At 39.2% G+C, this 26,389-nt stretch overlaps 1 protein-coding gene across 1 annotated transcript in view; it reads right to left on the reverse strand.

Moving 5' to 3' along the window:
* The window catches only part of Adamts19 (ADAM metallopeptidase with thrombospondin type 1 motif 19), a 170,420-nt gene extending 145,226 nt beyond the window's left edge, over nucleotides 1–25,194 (reverse strand). The window contains exons 1-2 of the mRNA XM_027400942.2: nucleotides 25,107–25,194; nucleotides 23,935–24,575 (exon numbers count right to left, since the gene is read on the reverse strand). Coding sequence (XP_027256743.1) covers nucleotides 23,935–24,575; nucleotides 25,107–25,194 — 729 coding nt within the window. The remainder of the gene's footprint in view (nucleotides 1–23,934; nucleotides 24,576–25,106) is intronic.
* Between the last annotated feature and the right edge of the window lie 1,195 nt (nucleotides 25,195–26,389).

Raw genomic sequence — 26,389 nt, forward strand, 5'->3', positions numbered from 1 at the left:
GTGAAGCCAGTCAGTGAAGACAACCTAGAGACAAGCCAGGATTTGGCTTAAAAACTAGTAACTAATGTGACAACCACACCAGTGACAGAGTCACAGAATGGCAGGAGAAACTAAATATCCAGGATGGCAGAGCATCAGGCAGGTTCATACCCCTTAGGACTGCAGGTCAGGGACATTACAGTTTTACTTGGAGGCGAACTGGCAGCACACAGTGAGCAGCATGATCTGATATAAACCCCAAAGAAAACTATTCTTGTTCTTTCTTTCTTTCTTTCTTTCTTTCTTTCTTTCTTTCTTTCTTTCTTTCTTTCTTTCTTTCTTTCTTTTTTAGAAAATGTACTTAACAGAGATGAAAGCTGAATGAAGCAGACCAACTTGAAATCTGTCCCAATAGGCCAGGTGCAAAATCACCATGGCTAAACTGAAGACGTGGAGAAAACCCAACACATTTCAGGTTTATTTTGGACTCTCACCCAAACCAGAGGGCAATGGCCCAAATCTGTGAGTGATTCAATACTGAACAAGGAGAGAACCATGTCACAGAATGATTAAGGGTGACTCGGGAGTGTCTGGCTTAAGTACCAAAGAAGGGAAAATGGGAGTCTGTAAGGAGGACATCAAAGGCAGACCTTAGTGATGGCCTGGACTGTGGGTGGAAAGAACGATGGATTTCTGGTGAGAACTTAAACCTTGGCATATCTGTGAGACTTCCACATGCAGAATTCAAGAAGACACAGCAAGCTCAAGGGGAGGGGGTTGTTCTTAAGCGGGAAAAACTGTGTGAGATAAAATTTCAAGCCATAGAAATGAATGATACTTTCTAGAGGGGACACGTAAGGACAGATCAGAGAAGATTTACAATCAAACCCAGGGTCTTACAATTGTGAAGGGGAAATAGACAGAATTGAAGAAAATCTAAGATTGAAAAAAAGAGTAGTTTTTGTATTAAAAAAAATACATCTTTTGAGGATCATCTTGGAAGAAAATCTAGAAACAAGCCCTACTTCAGCCAATCAGAGGAAGCTGCTGTCCCTGTCTAACTTACATGGGTCCGGTTAAAAAATCAAAAGTGCTATGCAGGATGACCACATGTGCTGGGGCTGCTGTTTAAATCAACAGCAAAACCTAAGCTGAGGAACATTCCTGTGTCTTCCTCACCAACAACATGGTTTTCTTTTGTTGCAAATGAGAAAAAAGTATGTCCTCCATATTGTACAGTCAGAAGGAAAGTCTGGATTTATGAAATGTCTTGACCTATAATATTTCATAAACAACAAAGAGAAGGTGGCTTTCAAGTTCCCACCCATGCTAGACTTAATGACTGGTGTGTTCGGGGATGCCCCTTGTTGTTTAGTGTTAGTCACTGGACAATTTGGGGAGCTGCTCACCATGGTGATGAATACTTGTGATGTTTATCTCATGCAATTCCAGTCCAGTTCTGGGTTGGAAGTGGAGCTGAATGAGACCACTGAGAAAGCTGTACAGCTGCAGTTGGAGAAGCACACATCACTGTCAGGTCTTACTGGTGACCTCACAATTGACAGAGATGCTGCCAACCTCCTACATATCCCAAGAGAGAAGATGCAGATTTATTTTACCATGGAAACAAGATTAGTGAAGCAAACTATTTAGGACCATAGCATCGGTACTCAGAGAATGGAAAAGTGCTGCAACATATTTTTAGGAGTCAATTAAAGGTCAAATGAATATAGTTAATTCATTTATTTAGTAGTATTTACCAAGTGCAGGCTACATAATGATTAGTTTGCCAGAAGTGGGAAATTCAGCAAGACATACAGCAAAGAATTCTTTTTAAATTTTTCTACTTTTAAAGAAAACAATCTGAAGTATTTTCAAACAATAAAAGTTGACTTTTGTAGATATTAAGTCCCTTTCTCATTTGCAATGTAACAGCAAAATGAGGTGAGTAGTGGTTTTTTCCATTTCAGACTCTTGAATAATTCTCTCCCATCTCCATTCTGACTTGCATTAACAAATCACAAAGGCATGTTTATTGTGTGAGAGAGATAAACCTTGTCCTGACAGAGTTCATTCCCACATGAGTGCTTTCTTAACCAAACACAATGGAATGTTTCTTTGCCTCCTAATATTTCTTTATTCACTCATTTTACATACACCACATCAGAGGTTGCAGGGGCTAAAAAATGTTAATGCAATATACTGATTTTATATGCAGCCTTAGGAAATCATAGCTCTAAATAACTGATATAATATGGTATACACTCTGAAACCCGAAATGTCTTACATTCTGATTCAGCCATATGGGACATTCATTAGACATGTTTTCGGTAAAGCATCTGTAAACACCGAAGCATCAAGACAAAGCACTACAGGTTGGTCTGGGCTCCAAATTCCATGTAGAAAAGTTGCCATTAGTCAACATCATTGATAAATATTTATAGTTGTGTTTGTTCTTGTTAACTGCCCACTAAGCAGTCACCATACTGAGGCAATTTAGACCTCTACTGGATAGTAGCAATTCTCAGAATAAATGTTACGAAAGGTCCAGGACACTTCCTGTCCTTATTTTTCAGAGTGAATTCCATTTCTGTATCATAGATGTTTTCAGGCCTGAGACATATGACAAGTGTGCTCATGACCAGTGACTGTGACCATTTCTTCCTGAAACTGGTTTCCTGTTTTGTCATTCCCACAATTTTAGTTGGATATTCTCCTGAGTCTGCCTTGTGTCTTGGTTGTACGAATCCTAAAACATGGCAATGACTGTTGAAAACATTGCTTCTATGTGTAGGATGACTTAAAATAGGAGAGTATAGGGAAACTAACATAGAACCACTCACAATAGGATCACAATGAATTTGAGGATAGTCTAAGCTGTAGAGTAAGACTTTGACTCTAAAAACAAAACAAACAAACAAAGAAACCCACAAAACAAAAATAAAACAAGTACAGGGTTAAGAGGAGGTTCTCATAGTTACCACCAATATTTAATAAATACCAGTGCTTATTTATTAGATGTTTAAACATAGAACAAGGTGTTGGTTCAACGGAAATGAATCTTCCAGACATTCCCAAAATGAGTATCTTTACTTTTTGGCTCAAAGTATGAAATGAGGCCGATATTTGTATTCCTCATTTTTATCTGCACTGTATATGTTTTGCCATCATAAATGTTAAAAGGAACATGTTTGAACTTACCAAAAAGCAGTTCTCTCTGGTTACTTTGTAGGAAAGAGAGGCTTCCACAATTCAGACAAGAAACTAACAGTTCAGGCCATTACAGTATCAACAATAGTGAAAAGGACAGAATGAATTTTGAAGGTAGAAAAAGCATAACGTATTGGTGCTTGGATGTATAGGATGTAAAAGAGAAACACATAAGAATCACAATATGATTTTGGACCATGTCAGATGGATAGCTGAACTGTAACACTATGAAGAAAAGAGAAGAAGGGAAACAATTAGTACAAAATATAAGTGTGATAAACCCATGATCTTTCATGTTGAATGTCAGATATGTGCCTAGATACACAAGATCTCTTGTTTCTTGAACAAGATTTCAAGAGGGTCTGACATAACATTTCATAACTAAGAATTGCTGGTATGCAGTAGCCATTTATGGATCAGAAAACAAATCTTGTAAATAACTATTCTACAATATGGGCAATTGCTTTGTATAGTGTTAATCAAAAGACTACCTACACCTACCACTCAATCCTTTATTTCCTTAATGCCAAAGGGAATTTTAATTTGAATGAAAGAGGTTGAAAATATCCAACTTAAAAATTCTTCACTCACACATACAGATTTTGCAAATTCAATATTAGTGGGTATATTTTATGGTTTGACAATAAAACAAAATACTTAAAAGCAATCTATCAAAAAGACACAGGAAAAAGAAACTTGCACGTGATACTTGTAAAATAGATAAAACATGTCACCTGTAGAAGAGCTGAGGCAATTGATTTCTATCCAAGATTTTATTTAAAATAATTGGAGATTTATTTTTGTATGTTCTCCATTATTACAAAACTTTTAGATACTGATTCTATTATTTATGAGTAAAAAGCTTATAAATTATTTTTTCACATTTTAATCTGAATGAGAATCATCTTAAAGATGAGAGAGTATGGCTCAGTGGCAAAGTGTTATATACTTTATGTGAGGTCCTGGGTTCAATCCTCAGCAGCTAAAATAAACAAATGAATCCAAAAGAATCATTAATCTTTACGTAGCATTAATTAAAACTAATGAACAGACAGTACTAAGATGCTGCTATAAATATCCCTCCTAACTGACAATAAACCTTCATTTGAATAGTTATATTTGGGGCTGAGGAGGATGGCAAGGTTGGTCAGGTGCTTGGTTTTCAAACTCAGATCCTGAGTTTGATCCCCAGAACTTGTGTTAAAAGCTGGGCATGGTGGTGAACATTGGTAATCTCAGCTCTGAGGTGGTGGGTCACCAGGTAACCCTGCTTAATATATTTAGCAAGTTCCAGTGAGGAACTCTATCCTGCCTTTAAAAAAATGGGTAGCACCTAAGTACACACACACACACACACACACACACACACACACACACAACACACACACACTCAGAGAGAGAGAGAGAGAGAGAGGAGAGAGAGAGAGAGAGAGAGAGAGAGAGACTAAATAATAAATTAGTTGGAATTCTATCTGAATATCATCATTGTGGATAGCTAATATCTTAAACATATAAATATGTAACTATAAAAAACTCATTGTTAGCTGGGTGGTGGTGGCACATGCCTTTAATCCCAGCACTTGGGAGGCAGAGGCAGAGGCAGAGGCAGACAGATCTCTGAGAACTCGAGACCAGCCTGGTCTACAGAGAGAGTTCCAGGACAGCCTCCAAAGCCACAGAGAAACCCTGTATCAAAAACACAAAAACAAAAAACAAAAAACTTGAGTTTGAACTAAAAACACCAACTAGATTGAGAAAACATTTACTGTCAATGTTGCTCTGTCTTAGCCAGTTCTTTGGAGAGAGGCTCACTAAGGCCCTAGTGGCTGAGAAAATAAACTACATGTACAATTCACAAAGAAGTGAAACAAACAGTGAAATAGGTGTGGAATCCATCTTGAATAATAAATAAAATAATGGAAATTCCAAAAATACGTTACAATTTCATTATTTCAAACTACAATATAAAAAATAAAATAATGACAAGTAGCTTTTGTAAGTAAACTGAACTGGTGTTTCAAATGTCATGGGTGGCTCCACAAATGAATGCCCTTTGGGAACTCTGGATTCATGTTATTTTACTTTTTGACTCCATAATTACAGTTTTAGTAATGTATTTTTGATACATTTAGCCAAATCATCCATAGATGAAATCATTACAAACTACAGATTAACTTTCAAAATTATAAATTATAAAAAAAAGAAGTCTACCACAAAGAAAATAAGGTAAATCATGACACTTCCAGGAAAGACACATGATATGTAGCCACCACACTGCTTTGACTAATGCTTCTGGTGACAAATTATTAAATCCATTTGTTAGGTTGAATTTATTTAAAATGAGAAATGTTGCATATAATCTTTGAACTTTAAAAACAATTCTGTAATCATAGGAAAATAGATCGGCAATAAAAAGCAATATAGCAAATTTCAAATGGTGGCCATGGAGAGCAAAAATATGAATGAGTAGGCCCTTCAAACATCTTCTTATGTAATACAATTTCTATTTAAAAATAATGAATGAACACAAAAGCAATCAATGACAAAATAGTTTTCACAAGTTTCCAGTAACTTTAAAGATCTCTTTAATGGCTACCCTTATACCTATGTCCCTTTATTTATCTCTAAAATTAATTCTCCTTATCCTTTGATCTGATTCATTAAAGAGATTAAAATTCTATAAGCCTGTGCACACTCATCTCTAGTACATAATATTCTGTTTTAATTTAGAGAGCAACAAAGTCTGTGATTCATTCTATAACTTGCCTTTTAATGAAATTCCTTAATTTTAAAATGTTTGATTATGACGTGAAAAAGAAATTCTTGTTAAAGATATACTACATACAAATGTATTAGCAATATTTTAAAATTTAACCATTTTGAAATGTAAATTTTATGAACTTCTTAGTAAAGCATCCACGAACCTACTTGATAGGATGGAAAAACTATCTGTAACACATATAATGACTACATTAAAAATAATCAGTCCTGACCCCTTTGCTCATCACTCCTCCCTCTCTACAACTGGATTCCAGAGTTCATCTCAGTGTTTAGCTGTGGGTGTCTGCTTCTACTTCCAACAGCTACTGGCTGAAAGCTCTAGGATAGCATACAAGATAGTTGTCAATCTCATTGGAGAAGGGCATTTAAGGTAGCCTCTTGACTATTGCTTACATTGTTAGTTGGGGTCAACCTTGTAGATCTCTGGACATTTCCCTGGTGCCAGATTTCTCTTTAAACCGATAATGGCTCCCTCTATTATGGGGTCAAGGCCAGGCTGGAGAAACCCACAGAAACAGCTGACCTGAAGAAAGGGGAGCTCATGGACCCCAGGCTGATAACTAGGAAACCAGCATAGGACTGTTTGGAGGTCATCTATGGGGCCTCTGGTAGTGGATCAGTATTTATCCTTAGTACACGATGGACTTTGGGGGCCCACTTCACATAGAGGGATACTCTCTTAGCCTAGACACTCGGGGGAGGGCTTAGGCCCTGCTCCAAATAATATGACAGACTTTGAAGATCCCCGTGGAAGGCTTCACCCTCTCTGGGAAGCAGAAAGGGGATGGGATACCACGTCTGTGGGTGGCAGGGGAGGAGGGAAGGGAGAGGGAACTGGGATTGACATGTAAAACAAACTTGTTTCTAATTTAAATAAAAAATAAATAAACAGTCCTGTTATAAAGTTAAACCAGTAAGAGACTTTCCAGTTGCAAGATAAGAAATTCACACAGAATGAACCATAAGGATTGATGACATAGAAAAACAATCAACCTAACCAATAAGCAAGGAAACAAGCAGATGCCACTTGACACTCATTTCCTAGGAAATAAAATGTTGAAGTGGGGAATTAATTATGCCTATCTGCGTAATGTACTCTAGAGTAATGTTAGAGGAATTGTTATAAATATGCTGAGGCTCAATGCCGCATTAAATCGTGACTAAGCATGTATGTATTCAGATGTTCAGAAGCTCCACTGAATAGCAACCCACAAAAGCACAAGAGAAAGCAAAATGTGCAGGAAAAATTATTTCTCAAGATTAAAAACTAATCAGAAATAAGGTGGGTGACATATACATGTAGCCATTTAATGGGTGGTTTGTGGAATATTCATTTACTTAAGAGCAGTTGAGTGTTTATTCTCTAGGAGATGAAGCATCTATAGAAAATACTCATTTCTTGGAGAGTTGGGGACTACCTGACCTCCCTACACTTCAGTGTCATTTATCTGCATTTCTTCTATAGTTCATAGGCTTGATGTTGGTTAAATCCACAATGTATAACTTGTGTCCGAAATAATTCTTAGAAACAACATAGGGATTAGCTTCATTTCCAAAGACCTGTCCATTTTAACATTGAGAACATAATAGGATTGGAGGGATGGTTGGTAGGGAAAGAATTTGGAGGACATCACAGTTTTGATAAGAATTTAGGGTTTGGGATGGTTGGGCGAAACTTCACTTAACTGCTCAATCAATCAACAGTCATTTCCAGGAATTCAGAAGGTAATTAGTTTTGCATGCTTCTCTCTCAGATCTGTTCAAACAAATACAAATTATGTATGTATGTATGTATGTATGTATGTATGTATTATGTATGTGGATAGATGATAGATAGATAGATAGATAGATAGATAGATAGATAGATAGATAGATTAAATGAGAAATGTCCCCCCACAGTCTCTGGAAGATGCATACTTAGTCCCCAGTTGGTGGTGCTGTGTTTCAACTGAGGATGTGAGCTGAGGTTTGACTAGTGAGATGGTCTGAGTATCTTAGCACAGAGGCGGTATTAACAGTGAAGCCAATGTAACACTTTCCTACATCACATTTAACAGTCCCCTGTCCACTGAAAGTCATTGTGCATATAAAAGCACATTGCACAAGTATAAATCTCCACAGTATAAATAAACTACACCATACTGGACCCTACAAAATGCTGCCCAAATATTTCATAAATAGTTAAAATTTTCACTCAAACCTAAAGCCTAGTGTTTTTCTCTTGTTGTGAAGTTCATTAAAGAAAGTGAAAAACAGAAGGCTGAAATCACACCAAACACAACACAGAGTTCAAACATGGGCTCGTACTTTCTTTCAGTCCAGTAACTTTTCTGAAATTTATTATTTTTCAGTGTATCCCACATACAGAATTCAACTCTGTATTTGGGTACAACTCCATTCAGGCTTAATTCAACAATTAGCAGAACAATGCATACGAATGGCAGATCCCACTACTGCATCTGCTGCAGACTGAATTAATTTAGAATTGAAATCAAATGTTTTACTGAATTATATTCTAAATTAATAATGTCCCAGACCTCTACTACAGACTAAATAAGATTGTTTCAACGGCAAAGCACTTAGAGAAAATGCTATGCTATTTGTAGCTGAGCATGAGAACACCAAGGAAGCATGGAGATGAATTCACTATTTCACAGATATAAACACAGTTCCATTAATGGGCATGTATATGAATGCATACATGTTTGAGATGATTCATGAAGAGAAAATTAACCATTAACAAGTAGCCTAATATATAGCACAAGATGTGATAAATACAAAAAGTCAGATTTGTCATGCTATTATTATTGATAACAGATTTACTATAAAGCATACTTTTGGACCAGTTAGAGACAGAACTCACTGACCACAAAACCTATATCAATACTGTCATTGTTACAGAAATTTAAAATGACCTCCTTTTAAATCATATTGTTGCTGTAGTAAATATCATTATATATTACAAATTGACCAGTTTTTTTGTCTTAAGCCATCATTCAAACATTCCCTACATCTTAGTGTCTCCCAACACTGTTTACAGAGAGACAAGGGATCTTTAAATTCCTTAGGAATCCAAATGAAATGGTTAAACAATGTACTTCTCTACAAAATAAATTATTCTGTTGGGGCTATTTCTAAATTTGCTGTTCAATTTGTGTCATTTTATCCTGCAAAACATATTCAGTCAGATTTCACATGTGTTTAAGATGAAATGATGGACCTGATGGACAAGTAAATAGAGGAGATGAGAAGAATTGGGATAAACTATGCTGAACAGGACAGCATTTGCTGTTGCTTGGCATTTGAGGGGGTTGTTGTCAGTTTTGGTGTTGTATGTTATAACTTGAAAAAGGAAAGCTCTAGAAAGACTTCTACAGCATGATTTCAGTTAGGCATTTTTAAAAAACAAAGCAATATTGAGCTTTCATGGACACACATACATAACAAAATTATAAAAATATGAATGGAAATATGTTTACAATGTTGAGAATAGTGGTTACATCTGGAGATGCTGGGAGGAAATTGGCTGCCAAGGGAACCATGGGAGCTCTAACATGACTCACAGATTTGAAAATAAAGGCCTTAAGCAAAACTGGTGAAATTTAGCATTCACAAAATCTGGATTGCTGAATTAATGTATGTATATTCATATAGTTACAAAGTTTTACACTTATAGAACTATATATTTATTGAATGACTAAAAGACTAGTGAGGAAATGACAAAGATTATGAGCATGTAATGCAGAAAAGACATGAAAACTATTGCAAAGAAACATTAAGATTTGTCAAGGTTATTGAAAATAAAGACTTCTAACATCCACAATGGCCAAAGACTTGAAGGAAGGAGAATTATAGTGAAACTGGTGAGGATGTAAGTTGGACTAGTATCTTTAGAAGTGATTGACAGGATGTGCTGTTTCAGTAATACCAGCCTGCATTCTCCCTTCCCTCAAAGATACCATTTCCAGAAATGTCTTAAAGAGATGTGCAAGACAGAACTAGCATGCTTTGAAATTGTGTAAAATGGTGCTGTACTAAAAGTCTAGCAACAGGAATCTGTCTTCACAGCCTCTGCCATGTATAAACACAGTCATAGCCAACAACGTATTATCCGTGCAGAGCATCTGGGAGAATAATTTTTTGGTGCTTGTGTCCAGCTTCATCTAGCAGGCATGATGCAATGCCCCATGCCCTTCTCAATTGTGTGAAACTGCACAAACATACACAGAGAGAGGGTGGTGAGAGAACTATGAGAAATGGGATAAATTGGCAACATTTGTATATATTTTGGCTGTTCTAAATGTGTATCTAGGTGTACTGACCAGATGCTTTTAAATATCTATAGTCACAAGACAACACTTTGCAACACTCATCCTATCTGCACTCCTTTGTATGAGGTCAACAATCTGTCCTGAACCAGTTTATATGAGTATTTCTTTAATATCATCTATAGCTTTATAAAGAGAAAAAATTTCCCTTATTTTAAATATAAATTAAAAATTCTCAGAAAGATTGAATAAATGTCTTATTGAAAATAATAAAGCTAACAAGAGGCTAAGCTCTTTCTCTTAAGACAAACACTGAAACCGATGGTCTAAATAAATTATGTTTTCATATTATACATTATGATGTAGCCATTTTTAAATATGGATTCGGACAAAGTGATTAAAATAATGTGTTGACCAGAGAGCAATATACACAGATAGTCAAATATTAGGACCCAAGTCCTACATCTCAATAAACAAGTTACAGAATAAACATAATTGTAAATTTATTTATATTATATGCATAAAATTATGATTACACAAGGTTAATAAATGTTACTTATCCATGCCTCTACATATTAAAACTATCACTATGGTAAGAAGGGGGCTCCATTAAAACTTAAAAAAAATCAATAAAAATAATTGAAGAAAAATGTGCATGGAGTTTGGGTCATCTCCAGAAATGTAAATAAGACACATCTGGGAGATGATAGCAGGGGTGGTGAGGGCACGGGTGTGGGGAATGCCATGCAGACTCACTGACAGACCCTCGCTCACTACAGTTCTTCCTGGCTGTCAGCTCTGCTGTAAGGGAAGTGTTTGGGACACTTACCTGAGACCTGGAAAGAAGGGGTGTGACACAATTAGCAGTAGTAGTACATTGTTGACTCAAATAACTGACTTGCAATTATTAATTTTAGTTCTTTAATTATAGGTAATTTTGAAGTTAAGAAACCTGTTCTGTGGACATACCTGGAGCAGCACAGCAAAGAGACCTGGTCTTCATTTTTCCCTACTCAAACTCCAGCAGAACTCTATTCAGACCATGAAACTCCAGTGCTGCAGGACCAAGGCCTCAAGAGTTCCCTGGAGATGTCCAGCAGTTTCTGCTGCAGCTTGCTCAGGGGTCCTTGAGAAATTCATCAGGAAAGCTCTGCCGCAGCAGATTGCTGAATGACTCGACTTAAGAGAATTGTCAGATTAAGAGTCACTCTTTGTATACTTGTAGGTTATTTTAATATTTTACAATAAATAATTCCCCGTATCTTAGAAAGATCTGTAAGAAAACATGCGGTGTTTGCTAAATAAACAATGATTTCCTGAGGCCATGGCACCTCAATGCACAGTCTAGCTCCACATTACGGAGGCACTGGGTTTATTCTTCCACCAGACTACCCTCAGGCCATAGGCAATAGTGGAGGACGAAGGGTGCTCCCCAGGTTCATTTGGGAGCAAGGGAGTTGGAAGGGGGTTATCCAGCCTGAGACTGCGAAGGACTGGCTCGATTTCCTGCTGTGGAATTTCTCACTGTAGTCTCCTGTTGCCCTTTCCATGCCTTCACATCTATAAGACCTCCACTGTAATATTTCAGGGTAGGCACTTGTCTAAATTTTTTCTTTAGCAATAAAAATCTCTTCAGTTTTGTTGATTTCTTTCTTAACTATCAATGTTTCACTGGGTTTGCTTCATTACTCTTATAGCATTCATTTATATTGTTGCTTAGTTTATTTCTTTCTCCTGTTTACATTTTGCTTTATTTACTCCCCTTCTTCCTGTAACCCTCCAGTACAAGCATAGGTCATTGGTTTGAAACCTAAATTTAGCCTTTTGTTATGCTGATCAGTTTACCTTTTCTATTAGTACTTTAGTTCCCTTCCACAAACTGTTCCTTGTGTTTCATTTTCTTTAAGCCCCCACTCGTTCTTAATATCCTTTACAATTTCTTTCTCAGAAATTGTCCAGTTGTTGTTCAACTTGGACATCAGGTAAAACCAAATACTAAATGAAGGAAAGCTATGATGTATACAAAGAAAACAACTGAGGCTATCAAATCAAGTGGGGATAAAGGTACTGGAATTCCCCTCAGCATGCTCCCTTCCACTTCATTTTAACCTAGAAACTAAAGTTGTGTGGATAATGCTTCATAACTTTATAGTTTCATGGGAACCCAGTATTCAAACCATGTCTATGAATAAAGGGCAACAGTCTTGAAATTGGCCAGATCTACACTTGAGTCCATTGATGCTCTTAGACCAATTATTCAATACCCTAAACAGTTGATCAAGTAGAAGCAGTAACATCTTCCTCAGAGGGTACTATGGAATCTAATGTAATTACCTAAAAATAGGTGACTGTCCAAAACTCTGCAATGGAGTCACACAGAATCACTAGCATTTATAGTTGTTGCCTCTGTCAAGATTGTCCATCATTAGATAGAGAGAGTGTTCTGCAGACTGTGAAAACTGAACCAATACCAATTCTATAATGCCAGTGTTTTCTGGCCAATGTAGTTTTGAAGCACACAGCTAGAAGTTGACAAAACTAAGGTCTTTGTTTTTAGAAATGCAAGTCACAGAGCCAGGTAAAGATAGAAAGAGAAAACTGACAACACGGTTGTTGTCCTCTGACTTTCACACATACATTGTGTAACACCCACCAACACATGTCTTACACATCTTGGACATATGCACAATGACGATGAATGAATTTCTTTGTAACAAGAAGTGCTAACTAATAGTATTTAAAATGTCTTCATATAGATCTCTCTGCTGTGTGAAAATGTCTTGTTTGAAAATATTAAGCACACTAACACAAAAGAGCCATAAAGGAGAAGAAAGGCTATATTTGTATATGATACAATATAAGCAAAATAGTTCATATATTTTATCCAATGTTTATGCAAGAATCAACAAGGACTAGGCATGGTGTCTTTACAGCAAAACAAGATAAAAGAATCTGTTGAATTCCCTCTCCCTGCTGATATTTCTCATGTAATTTTTTTACCTACCACTGTCGTGAATCACAGAGATTTATGATTAATATATTTAAATGTTCTTCTCAGTTCAAAATTTTATAATTTGAAGAATATCCTACATTTTAAGAGGTAAATTAGAATATCCAAACCTGACTTTTACTAAGAAAGTAAATTTGAATTATTCATTTTAAAAAATGGTTTTCTTTACATAGCTACATCTCATAGAATCCTTAAAATATAACAGTTTCTAAAAAGTAGACTTAGCACATAGCATATCTTTGAGGTTATATGTTCTCTATGAAGCATGTATCATACCACAGACAAAAGTTTTGTGTAAACTCTAATGTACTTTTCAAAAGCCTATGTTGTTATTATGGTTCTACCCACATTGCATCATAGGGATTCTTTGGTTTCCTCTTTCACTTGTATTTTCAAAATTCCCAGGGTGATGGCACCAGGAAGGTTATACACACCTGATTTGTTTCTGCTAAAGGAAGAGTTAATGGGAAGAAATAAGAATCAGGCAGACAGTTCACCATGTATTTCCAATATAGAGCCTGCCATGTACTATTACAAACCTTTGGTGAGCTATTAATAGGTTCAGAACCGTGTCACCAAGAACCCAGATTTTAACTTGTTGAGATTCTGCAGCCAAAGGAAAAAGCAGCCAAGTTCTTAGACAATTTACTAAAATACCACTGGTGAGATAACCAGGCAACCACATTAATGGGCAAAAGTAGGTAGGAACATGCTATTCCAAAACATTCAAGTGGAAACTAGGGAATATTCTTACATTTAAAAGGTACCTTGAGTATGTCATCAGACTCAAATTCCTCTTTTATCTTTCTGCTCCCTCTCTTCTTTTCATAACACTACCTCCCACATAGGAATATTTGTTTTCAATCCACATAGATTATGTAAACTGTTGGAACTTAACGAGGACAAGGAACTGTAAAACTGAAATTGAAAAATAATCAATCATGGGGTCCAAGTAAGAAACCAAAACTACCTCCCATTCCTTTGTCCCTCCTTTCCTTTTAATGGTTTATTTTAATTTGAAAATCATATAGCCCAGGCTGGCCTCAGATTCACCTTAATTTATTATTCTCCACCTCCTCAATGTATACTAACTCATATGTGTGTGGTGGCTGTGAGTTGGGGAAGCTGGGGATCAAGCCTTAGGGCTTTTTCATACCAGAAAAAAAAAAAAGCACTCTGACATCTAAGCCACATTTCCAGTTCTCAAATCTATTTCTTTAATCTACCATTTTACCAGCTGATGTGATTTTCAAATGGCACTGCTGTTTGTCCTATAGACCTTCCACTGACTACCCCAAAGCTCTCCTCACAGTAAAAGTTTTAATATTATCTTATCCCTTTGAAATACTAATTGGACATAAAACATGTAGGATGAAAACTATGGCTTAACTGACCCCAAAATTCCAATGATAAAATTAATTTTTCTAATGCTTTAAGTACTTTAAAACATTTATCATATGACCCAGTCATTCCATTTCAATATATTTACTCTAAGAAGAGTGAAAAATATGTATCTTCACAAAGACTTCTATACAGATGTTTACATTATCAGTAACCATAATAGCCCAAACATGGAAGTAATCTAAATGAGCATGAGTTGATGAAATGATAATTATGAGATAATCTAGGGAAGGTAAACAGAGAGGGGCTGGAGGGTAGGGGGAAAGTGATGCAATTCTATTTCAACTAAACACATCAAGACATAATAAAATAAAAATAAATAAAAGTAACTATATTACTCAGCAAATAATGATAATATGATTACTAATCATGTCATAGAAATAGACTCTTAATTTCTTTCAAAGAAAAGGAAAAAGGGAATGTACAATGTGGCCACAAACATAACGATAACTGAATGAAGCCAGGCACACACTAAGCTTGTATGATTTCATTTATAGGAAATGTTCAGGTAAATCTACAAGGACAGAAACTTGGTTATTACATGAGACTGGATATGAAGAGTGACTGCAAAGAGATATGATAGACACTATGAATTGACTGAAATGTTCTGAACCTCAACCACAGTGAAGGCTGTACACTTCTGTGAATATACTAAAACAACTGAGTTGTACACTTGGCATAGATGAACTTTATGGTATGTAACTCATAACTCCAATAAAGGATGGTAGAAAGAAAACATTCATAACATCCTTTCCAATTTGTTATTTTACATAATGATTTCCTCTAGATAGAATCAACCTGACATCTATGACCCCATCTTACTAATGGGAAATAATTAGGCTATATTTGGAAAGTGGTCTATGAAGGGCACTTGATCTTAAGATCATCAATTTAATAATTTTAAAAATGCAACTATAACTATATAAACCAGTAATTTTGACCTCAGGAAATTACAACTAAAAAGCGATTGGGAATAGAAATTATCTGTAAGTATAATTGGGCACTTGCTAATTTAATTTTTAAAAGCCATTTACTTCTGTAACAAATTACTCAAACTTTATGCTGTGCTGATTATGTTTATACATGATTCTTTCCACAGTAGAGTTCTCAGGCTTGCTATTTGGATGTGACACAATTTTGAAGTTCTGTGTCCTATGTAAGGATATAACTGAAGTCAGGTTATATGTATGTTCCTCTGTCAATAACTTAATTGAATGTCTGAATTGAGGAACTGAAAAACTCCAAGAAATGTGGTGTTTTCATAACTAACTAAAAGCATCATATTTTACTTACTATTAATTATGTCTTTAAACCCAAATTATAATGGAAATAGACCAAATGTACTATTTTATTAACTGGTAAAACTATCTTCCTTGTCACTCCTGTTAGACTGTCCACTGCTTTCACTGTGAATTATAAAGATTTTTATAGAACTATTGACATAAAATTCAGATTACAAGTGAGTGCATAAACCTGGTATAATATTTATTGTCTGAAAAAGTTTATCATTTAAATCCTATTGCATTGCCTTGAAGCTATCTACATTGCTCTGACATTCCAGCTCAGACAACTTCCTACAAAGAGTTCACAATTTTCTCTTCATTGATGATTTTAAAATATTGTTCAGCAACGCATCCCTGTCTGTATTTAATTGTATCTTAACTTGGTAGTAGGTAAGTCCCTGTCAGTCTGAAGGTATGCTCCATATTTTTTCTCTGAAAAATTGTATTTCATAATGACTAGAAAAAGATAGAATAAGCCATCTGCTTTATTGCCAGCTAAAATTTTATTGTGGTTTAAAATAATTTAGTTTTTGTTTGCCTCATTTCTAAGATATTTTCTAAAATGCAAGATGTATTTCAGCTTGTATTCAACTTTTTTTGTCTGCAAAACAAAAAGACTTCCACACTGGCACTAATATCCCATTGTATTACCTCTCCACTAATTCAAAGTTTTAGTTCAGTGACATGTTGAGTGTGGTTCTGGAAGGACATTAAAAGGCATGGACAGAAGGTATCTATGATTATCATAATTTGTGCTGAAACGAAATGATAGAAACAGAAAAAACTCAAGATTTTTAGAACTTCCTTTAAAGTTTAGTGGATGTAAAATTCTGTGGGGTCTTTTTCTTGGCGCCACTGGAATGGCTGACCTCAGATTTCTGCTTTTGTAAGACACCCCTGAATATTACAAGGTATTACTGGAGCACTATTACCACCCAGAACTTGAAGGTAAGACCCTCTCCTGAAGATAACACACACCTTAATCATAAAATGGAGCTAGTACTGACATGGAAACTCCATCCTTACTGGCTAGCTTTCATAGTGCTGGAAGGTTCTATCCACAACACCAGAGGAGAAGAGTAACCATCAATCATAATGAGCTGTTCTTCTGAGAACTGCAAAAATGACTTCCCTGACAAACCACCAGTGCAATAGTGAGATGAAGACTGTGGATGTAACAGGCCACTCTGATTGGATTTAAGGCCCCCTCCCCAATGTGAAACCCATTCCTCCCACCTTTATCAATATCCATGAACTTGCTGCTAGGCAGGTAATGGGTCCTAGAGAGGAACCTACCACTATTATCCTACTAAATTGACACAGTATTTAACCAACTCCTAATGGCTAATCATTATACCCATAGATTAATGCATCTGTCAGCCTTTATCAGTAAAGCTTCCATTCACAGTTGAAGGTGATTATCGGAAAACCCCACAACAGTTTAAAATGAAAAATATTTAAATATGGTGGGGGTGCTCAGCTCTCAAACAGACATCTCAATCATGCCCTTGCTTCCCAAGGCTCAGGAACCATTGCAAAAGAGGGGGAAGAAAAATGGTAAGAGCCAGAGGGGGTGGATGACTATAAGGAAAGTGTGGGTTTTTTGGCCACAGTGAGGCAGTTGCACAAATGAACTCACAGCAGTTTCAACAGCATGTACAAGTCCTGAACAACCTCAAGCCAAACAAGAAGCCCACAGTGAAAGAGGAGGTCGGTTTTATATTGCATTCCTAGCTGAGGAGCTATTTACAATTGATAGCTTCTGGGAGAATGAGAGTCCTTTTTCTTTTTCTTTTTCTTTTTTGTTTTTTTAAGATGTGGTTCCTGGTTGGTTGACCAAGTTCCAGTGGATGACCACACATACATGAATATATAAGCAGCACAATTGGGACTCTGTAGGTTAACAAAAGAGAAAAACAAAAGAGAACTGAGTAGGTAGTGAACTGGGAATGGATCTAGGAGGACTTCGGAAAGGATGTAAATAGGATAAAAACATACTGCATAACATTCTTAAAGAACTAATCAAAATAGGGAAGAAAACGGAATTCCTTTTTTAGTTTTCAAACATGGTCTTTATGCTTGAGGTTAGATCTGGAACTACAGTTTTAATAGGAAATGCTCAATACCTTTGTATCACCAACTCCTTACTTTCCCTATCTCCAGGATTCTAACACTGATGTCTACACAGTACATGTTAACATATCAGGCACCAGGAAATCTAGTTAAAGGCATAAGGATGTAGGCTTGCTATGTAAGCTGTCACTCCTTTAGTTATGCCAGATTGAGGCAACAGAGCTAAAAAAAAAAAGTAGAGCAATATGACCTCATGTTGGCCCTCTCAATATGCCTTTAATGATTCTCTCTCTCTCTCTCTCTCTCTCTCTCTCTCTCTCTCTCTCTCTCTCTCTCTCTCTCTCTCTGCCTCCCCTGTAGTGACAATAATACTGGTCTAAGTTCAGCACTGTCTTATAAAGAGTTAGTTTAGTGCAGATATGTGCACACTAATTATGAGATGAAATCAAGTGCCTCTGACTGGACAAGTGAGTACTAACCTATCCAATCCCCGGGGTCTTTCCAACACTACCACATAATCACTCTATAAAAGTATTTGGGTAGCTTTGAATGGCTGAGCTCCCATTTTCTCACTTCCCTCAGTCTGGGGCTTGGCATCGGAAAAAAGATGAGAAGGACATAGTGATGTGCACACTGGAGCTGCACACTGAAAGCACTCTGCATTGAATCACCGTCTCTGTTTGTCCAGGGGAGCCTCTGTAAGGCTCTTTTCAGGAATCTCCTCCCCAAACCAAAAATCTAAAGAGGTTGCTATTTACCCCATCATTTGTAAATATAATAAATACATATGGATTATTTCCCTTATTTAACCCACTTCCCAACAGGAACAGCCCTTTGTCTACTATTTAGTCAATTAAAATCATTAAAGTGCTGTAATTACTATTAAATTAAAACATCCCCTTGCTAATGAGCTCTGATCTAAATATGCTGTTTTGCATTGACTTACAAGTATTTTAAGACTTCTGTTTAGATTTTTAAAATATGCTTGTGAGGCTGGAGAGAAGGCTCAGCATTTAGAAGCATATGCTATTCTTGCAGAGGTCCTGAGTTTAATTCCCAGCACACTCACAGTGGTTCATAACTGTCCATAGTGACAGTTCCAGGGGTTCAGATGACCTATTCTGACCTCCTAGGGCACCAGACATACATGTGCTGCCCTATCATACATACAAGTAGACACTCATACACATAAAATAAATAAATCTAATCTTTAATATGCTGTTTATGATTCAGTTAGTAAAATTCAAAAAAGTAAATATTGGTAAGTGAATACAAAATTCTTCCTGCAAGAGGACTGTCTCAAGTTTAAGACACAGATCAACACATGAGCAAGGAACTCAATATGATCAACACCTAGAGCAAGGAACTAGTATTGAACTTTCTGTTCTCCAAACCTTCTGCACTGTTAGATGTAAAGAACCACTGATGAAGATTCACAGAGTACTGCACAACAGGCTTACTTAAAACATTTTGAATATACAAATGTAGCTAGGTAGATAGGTAGATTATAGATGTTCTTCTTAATTTAAGTGCTACCAATTAACTGAATTGAATAAGAACACAAAATGTGGAATAATTACATAGAAAATACAATGTGTGAGATCAAGAATCCCAGACATGTCCATCTGATCCTCTAAATCTGTAGAATTCTGTAGGGAGAAAACTTGGTCACAAGTACTGCTGACCATGCCCACTTTGGGGTGGTCAGAGTTATGTGACAAGGGTTTAAGAAGGAGGGAGGCGCACAGCAGCTCTCTTTTGCCTGGGTGAGCTGACTAGGAAGCATTTCTGGGTCCCTCAGGTGCAAATCTGGTCACTGGTTCTCTTGCATGAGTACTTTTACCATAAACTACCAGTTATCAACCTATTTCTGACTCCACTTTGTAAACATCTACAGAATTTAGTGCAGTCTTATGAACCAAAAGGATATTTAATAAAGTGCATCTTTATAGATAGATAGATGATAGATAGATAGATAGATAGATAGATAGATAGATAGATAGATAGACAGACTTTTATTTAATCCCAGCACACGGGAGGCAGAGGCAAGCAGATCTCTGTGAATTCAAGACCAGCCTGGTCTACATAGCAAGATCCAGGACAGCCAGGTCTATACAGAGAGAAACTCTGTCTCAAGAAAGAAAGAAAAGAGAGAAAGAGGAAGAAAGAAAGTACACCTTTCCTAGTTTCCCAATAAATTTGACATTTTCATAAAACCATTAAAAGTTAAGAACCTGTCTCTGGATGGAAGATTACAGATGATATATTTATATACTTCTGAAATTATTCTCATACTGTGCTACTTATAATTAAATTTATCTTTTAAAATACTTAAGGAAGGAACTTTATAACTAGAAATAAAGAAGAGCAAAATCAAGTAGAAAAAAATAGGTAAAATATAACAAGAGGTGGAAGGTGGTGGCCCACACCTTTAATTCCAGCACTCAGGAGGCAGAGTCAGGTGGATCTCTGTGAGTTCGGGGCCAGCCTGGTCTACAGAGTGAGTGCCAGGACAGGCTACAAAGCATTACAGAGAGAGAGAGAGAGAGAGAGAGAGAGAGAGAGAGAGAGAGAGAGAGAGAGACAGAGACAGAGACAGAGACAGAGAGACTATAAGATAGCAAGAATCAAAAGAAAGAAATTTCAATAGTGACACTAGTACCTCTACAGGGAAAGGCGAGCTTTCACACCTTAGTTAGCCTATGCTCAAAACACCATTGCCACATAATGCATTACCAATACACACACATGCCTTTTGACATGCAAAAATATTACCCAGCCAACAACGTATCTCCACTCTTCTGTGCATGTCGAAGTTCATGATAAGAAAATAGTGGAATCATAAAATGGTCCGTCAAACCAAACTGAGGGAGACAGTAGAAAAACCTTGAGAGTATAAAACAACTACTCAAAGGTGAGATGCAGATACTACAAAAATCTTAAAGTTACGTATGCATATGTTTGTACATCAGTGGTCTTCAGACCATGTACTACACTCAAATAACATGTTTTATACTTGGAAAAGAACAGCAAGTAATAAGGAGGGAACATGTATAGGAGGAGTTTTCATTACATCACTTTTGGGGGGTCTCTACATGGTAAAATTTGAAACCTTATTTCAAAAGTAATTTATTTTGGTCTCAGGTTTTAATGGGAGATGAGCCTTGTATACAAATCAAGATATAAAGTCACTTCTCTGAACTCTGAATAATCCATGCTCTATCATCAAATACTACAGATTTAATCATCTCAGATCAACTGATGTCCATATTGCCTAATCTGTTAAGTCCTTAGCTTTTTACAAAACTGAACTGTTAAGTACGTAGTTCTTTACAAAAACTGACAACCTTTTTCCTTTTATTCAAGATCTGAATCTTTTTAAATATGTAATAACCAAGAAGCTAATTCAGCTCTGTGGTTAAGTAGTATCTAGCAGTTAAAAATCATTATGGAGAAAAAAAAAAGAATAACTGGACACATGGTGATTTACCTTGTTCTACGCAACTAAAAGTAAGAAAGCCTCTGCTGCAGGAGAAGAACAGTGCTGTTACCAACTAAAGCCTGGCACTCTTGGAGACAATCTACCTTCTGCAACATGGTGTCTGTCTCCCACGAAGGTTACAGGATGGGCAGCAATGTAGTCTAGATTTAACAAGATAGCCAGTCAAGGTCCACACTCTGGTAGATGATGCTTAGGGGGTCTAATCCAAATGAACATTTTAAGGTCTTCTGCTTCTTCTGGCCTAGACAGAGCTTGTTTTGTCCATTTCTCCTACAGGCACTGCCAATGACTCCCCTAATCTCTTCTCTCTACCTGAAACATTCTATCATGTGACTGGAGACTATCTCCCTATTCTTAGGAACCCAGTTAAACTTCTGGACATTGGGAAGCTCATCCCAACTTCCCTACCCGGGGTTTTACCTTGGGCAAGGATTTCTAAACTCTGGTGTGACATTTGACTGTTTATGACGGTATGTCATTGCTTCATGACTCCTTGTCATATCCATTTTTAAACAGCAACTTACCTGTGAAGGCATGTTAGCCCTCAATACAAGATCCATTTAATATCCTTAAAGTTGACAACTCATATTTTTAATGCAACCATTGAGTTATCTCATTCCTCACATGAGAGAGGTGAGGAACTTGTCACTGGGGGAGAAGCCAAAGGTGGGGGTCAAGATCACAAATTATTCTCTCTTTCCTAATACAGAAGCTCAGAGGCAGGGGGCTGGCATGGCAGTTGGAGTAACAAACTTACCCTCTGGCTACTTGCCTACATTTTTACTCAAATTCTGACTGCTATACTGTATTGCTGGCAACGTCAGTTCTCTTCAATAACAAAGACTTCCCAGTTCAGAGTATACACTTGTGTGGTTAGTAGGAAAAGTGAGCAAAAATCCAACATGATAAACAGGGAGGAATGTCAAACTCTTATTCAGTTCATGAAAAACCTAGTCATAATTCTAACTTTACTCCCTGAAGTATGGTGAGAAGGCATAGCTCATTTGGAAAATCTGACCCACAGCCCAGGACTCGATACAGTGAAATGCTTTGTCCCCTACTGCTCTTACCACACCAGGAGTGTTCTATATGTAATTATTTAATCCCCAGCCGAAAGCTAGCAGACAATGAAACCCCCACAAAATGTTTACCCTGCTGAGGTGTTCAAGTATCAGTTCCACAGAAAACATTTCCAAAGCTTTTCATGTCATTTTTCCAAGCCACCTTCTCAGTCATGCCTAAAATGCCTATATTTGAATATTCACCATCTAGTAAAATATAGCCTTGTCCAGCAATTCACATCATTCAACCACCAGAACTTTGGTGGCACAGGTAAAGTTTCCAGTCTTGTTTTGTTTGGGTTTTTGACCACTTTTTTTTTTTTCTTCCCATGCCTTTGGGTGGTTTTGACTGTCATCTGTTGCTGTTAGATTTTCCTCCGAGGCATCAACTTGCTTTCATACTAGTTCTTATACCCATCAATGGCTCCCTCTGAAGAGCCTAACAACTCACAGGAGAATTTCCCATATGAGGTATGCCTTATACTAATAATAAAAGCTATACGGGTTATAGTAGGAAAATAAGGTAAATATAGTTACTGCCACTGACCTGGACAAATAAAATCCATTAAAATGGTAAATTTTGTCATCTATATTTTTATACCGACACAAAGCAAAGGCCATAAGCCAAGGAAGTCAACACAGGGAGAAAAGTCAAGTAATGGACGTGGATAGAGAAAGTGGTTTTGACTTTCTCAACGGGGGTCTTGGGAAAGTATCCAACCTTCCAACATGGAGTCTAGAAAGGAAAGGAGACTGTTGTCCAAAAAAAAAAAAAAAATAAAAAAATAAAAAAAAAAAGTTAAACCCTAGCCCTCTGGTGGTGGGATTCTAGGATTGCCCGTGGCAAACAGCAGCTTTAGACAGATCGCCTTTGCAATGGGCTTATCTACCTGTCACAATATAATTCCCAGAGAACTATTTTGAACACTTTGTAGTGGGGCACTCAAGCCAAACAAACAAGCAAACACTGGAAAGCCACAGATGATGAGCTGAATGTGGGGGCAAATACAGAAAGGATTCATCATGGAGCAGATTGCAAACTGCTCAAAGACACCCCATGGTGGACATGCTTCAGGAACTCAGGAGACAGAAAGAAGTTGAACCTCTTGAAAGAAATAGGAAAAGAATCCCAAAGTAATTTACAGTTCACCCGAAAGCTCCTTGTGTGCAGTAAGACGTCTGGTTCATTGGACTGGCTGCCCTGAAGGTGTTCCTTTAGAAGCGCTTAGTGCTGACACCTGGGTGGTAAGGTATCAATGAGAGTTCAAAGAAATACTTCAAAGAATGGAGGAGGTGGTGCATGCAAATGAGCCTGATGTATTGAATAAGGGATGGAATGGCGAGCTGGGGAAGGGAGGGCGCTTACCAGGCCACCTCCACAGGTGCTGAAAGAGGCCAGAGAGCCAGGATGGTGCAGCACCGTCCCAGTGTAAAAGCAGGCGGCGTCTGGCGGCGTGTGAGGGCGAGGGTCAGCCTCTGCCCTGGTGGGCTCAGGACCTGGATTTGGCCACTGCTCCACCGCGAAGCGCTGAGCCAAGAAGCGGCCATCTCTCCGGAGGAGCAGGTACAGGTCCCGGGAAAGGGCTGGGATCCTCAGCAGCACTTCCTCGGTGCTGGATTCCTCTTGCTGAGCTGGGGGCGGTTGTGGGGGCGACAGAGGCTGCCATGAGGAGGGGGATCCCGAGGACAGGGCCGTATCTCCGCTGGATCCCCGAGGCAGCTCCTGAGATTCGAGTTCTTCCTCGTCCTCACCACCTGGCTGCGGGGTAGACTCGAACCAGGACTCTGGCTGGCCTCCGGCGGCTTCTTCCTGCGGCGCCCGGGCCACCGAGCGCACTTCGCGCGAGCTGCCGGCAGCCTGCGCCCTGCCGCCGCCCCCAGCGCCGCGCCCCCAGCCCGGGTCTGCGCTGCCCCCGCTGCCGCCCGCCGCGTCCAGCGACTCCTCCCGGCGCCAGAGTGCAGGAAACACGACTTCCCATTCCTCGGGGTCGGGTGTGAGCTGCAGCCCTGCGGACAAGGCAGACAGATAGGCGCGGGGCTTAAAGTTCACGCAAGTATTCAGGCACACGGTTTGCACAGATACCATGAGATTGCAGGAATACGAGGGAGACCACCCGTCTAGCTCCCGAAACTCCTGCAAGACCTCAAGTCTTACAGACTTCGGCACTTTCAAAATAAAAGTGTGGCGATGATATTTTAGCATAGACTGAAACCGGTGCGAACTCCAGCATAATCTCAAAAATAACACATGGCATGCTACCCGGTTTTCCTCTAGGTACAGTAAACACTGCTTTGAACCATTATTTGAGGTGGGGTTGGGGGAGCTGATTATTTTACAGATGCTAAAATGGGGGCAAGAGAAGTGACCTTCCCTTGCTCTTGCGACCCCGACCTGCTCAACTGCCCCGTAAGCTGTTTCCCTGCTACCCACGGAACTCTACTCAACACGCACCGGGTGCATCAGTTCTGCCTTCCCGTGTGTCTTCGGTCCACACTAGCTAAATAGGAGAGGAAACTCGAAAGTCACTCTGAGCGTACCTGAGATGGTCCCATGCGACAGGAAGCCCAGCTGGTAGAGGAGGCAACAGCAGCAGCAGATGCGAGTCAGGCGCGTGTCGCGGCCCATCTCCACGGTGCGCGCCTCCCGCGCGATCCACAGCGCACGCAGCCGCCTCCCCGGAGCGCCGGAGGCCAGGCGGCGACTGTGCCCGGGCCCTTTGTCTGCCAGGGGTGGGGGGCGGGGGGGCAAGCTGTATGACTCCTGGAGCCCGGGCGGGGCTGGGGTGGGGAGGAGCGGCCAGCAGTGCCCCGGCTCTCTGCGCTCCAGCTCCCCGGCGAATTAGGTGATGAGTCGACTTTCTGCGCTGTGGACCGTGCAAGAGTTTTCAGGCCCGGCGGGCCAGAGCCAGAGCCCCGCTGGACGGTCCCGCAGTCCCACCGAGAGCCACGAGACTCGGGGAAGACCGGGCGGTCTGCGGCCGTGCGGAGTAGTGCGGTCCCAACCGATGTTCGCCGCCCGCACCCGCGCACAGCGAGGCCGGCGCCCGGGTTTGGACAGCTTGCCTAGCAGAGCTCTGTGCACACTCCCCGGGACGCCGCGGCGAACAGAGGGCTGGCTGGGGGAGGGGGCGGGAGAGCGCGCGCTCCTCAAAGGGCTGTGGAGGGTAGGGGAGAATCAGGCGGGCCAGACCAGAATCAGGGACCCAGGGGTGCCCGCCAAGCTTGACGTTGCGGGACAAAGGTCCCAGAACACAGCACATGTGCTCACAGCCTGGGCAAGTAGTGTTGGGACCCAAAGTCTCTCACCTGACTCCTGATTGGCCATTCAGAAAGACTTAATTTGCATCCCCCCACCTTCTGCCCTACAGGGGTGGGGGTGGAGCTGTGGCTTAGGTAAATGCAGGTAGGGGCCTTCCCTTTTCCAGCCCACCCTCCCTCTCTCTCGGGCTCCTCCTCTGTCCAGTTTGGACACTATCTGCCCACACACACACAAAGCAAAACTCAGTGCAGACTTGAGGATGGAGTTGCAGCCTGTGTGGCAGAGTCTTTTGATTTGTCTACTTGGTGTCTCAGAACATTCTAACCCTGGAGGTAACATAACCTCTCAAGGAGCATAGCAAACAGGTTGCCAGGACAGTAACAACAGACCAGTGAGTTTTCAGTGCCTTCTATGCTACCTTTTCTTGGCTCCCAACTTATCAGTGTTTCCTTCCTCCTCCTCCTCCTCCTCCTCCACCCCCTCCTCCTCCTCCTCTTCCTTTTCTTCCTCCAAACCCTCCTCCTCTTGGAGTAAAATTAAGATCAGTGGGAAGAATTGTATT

The sequence above is a fragment of the Cricetulus griseus genome, chromosome 2 (assembly GCF_003668045.3).
Source record: "Cricetulus griseus strain 17A/GY chromosome 2, alternate assembly CriGri-PICRH-1.0, whole genome shotgun sequence".
Lineage (NCBI taxonomy): Eukaryota > Metazoa > Chordata > Mammalia > Rodentia > Cricetidae > Cricetulus > Cricetulus griseus.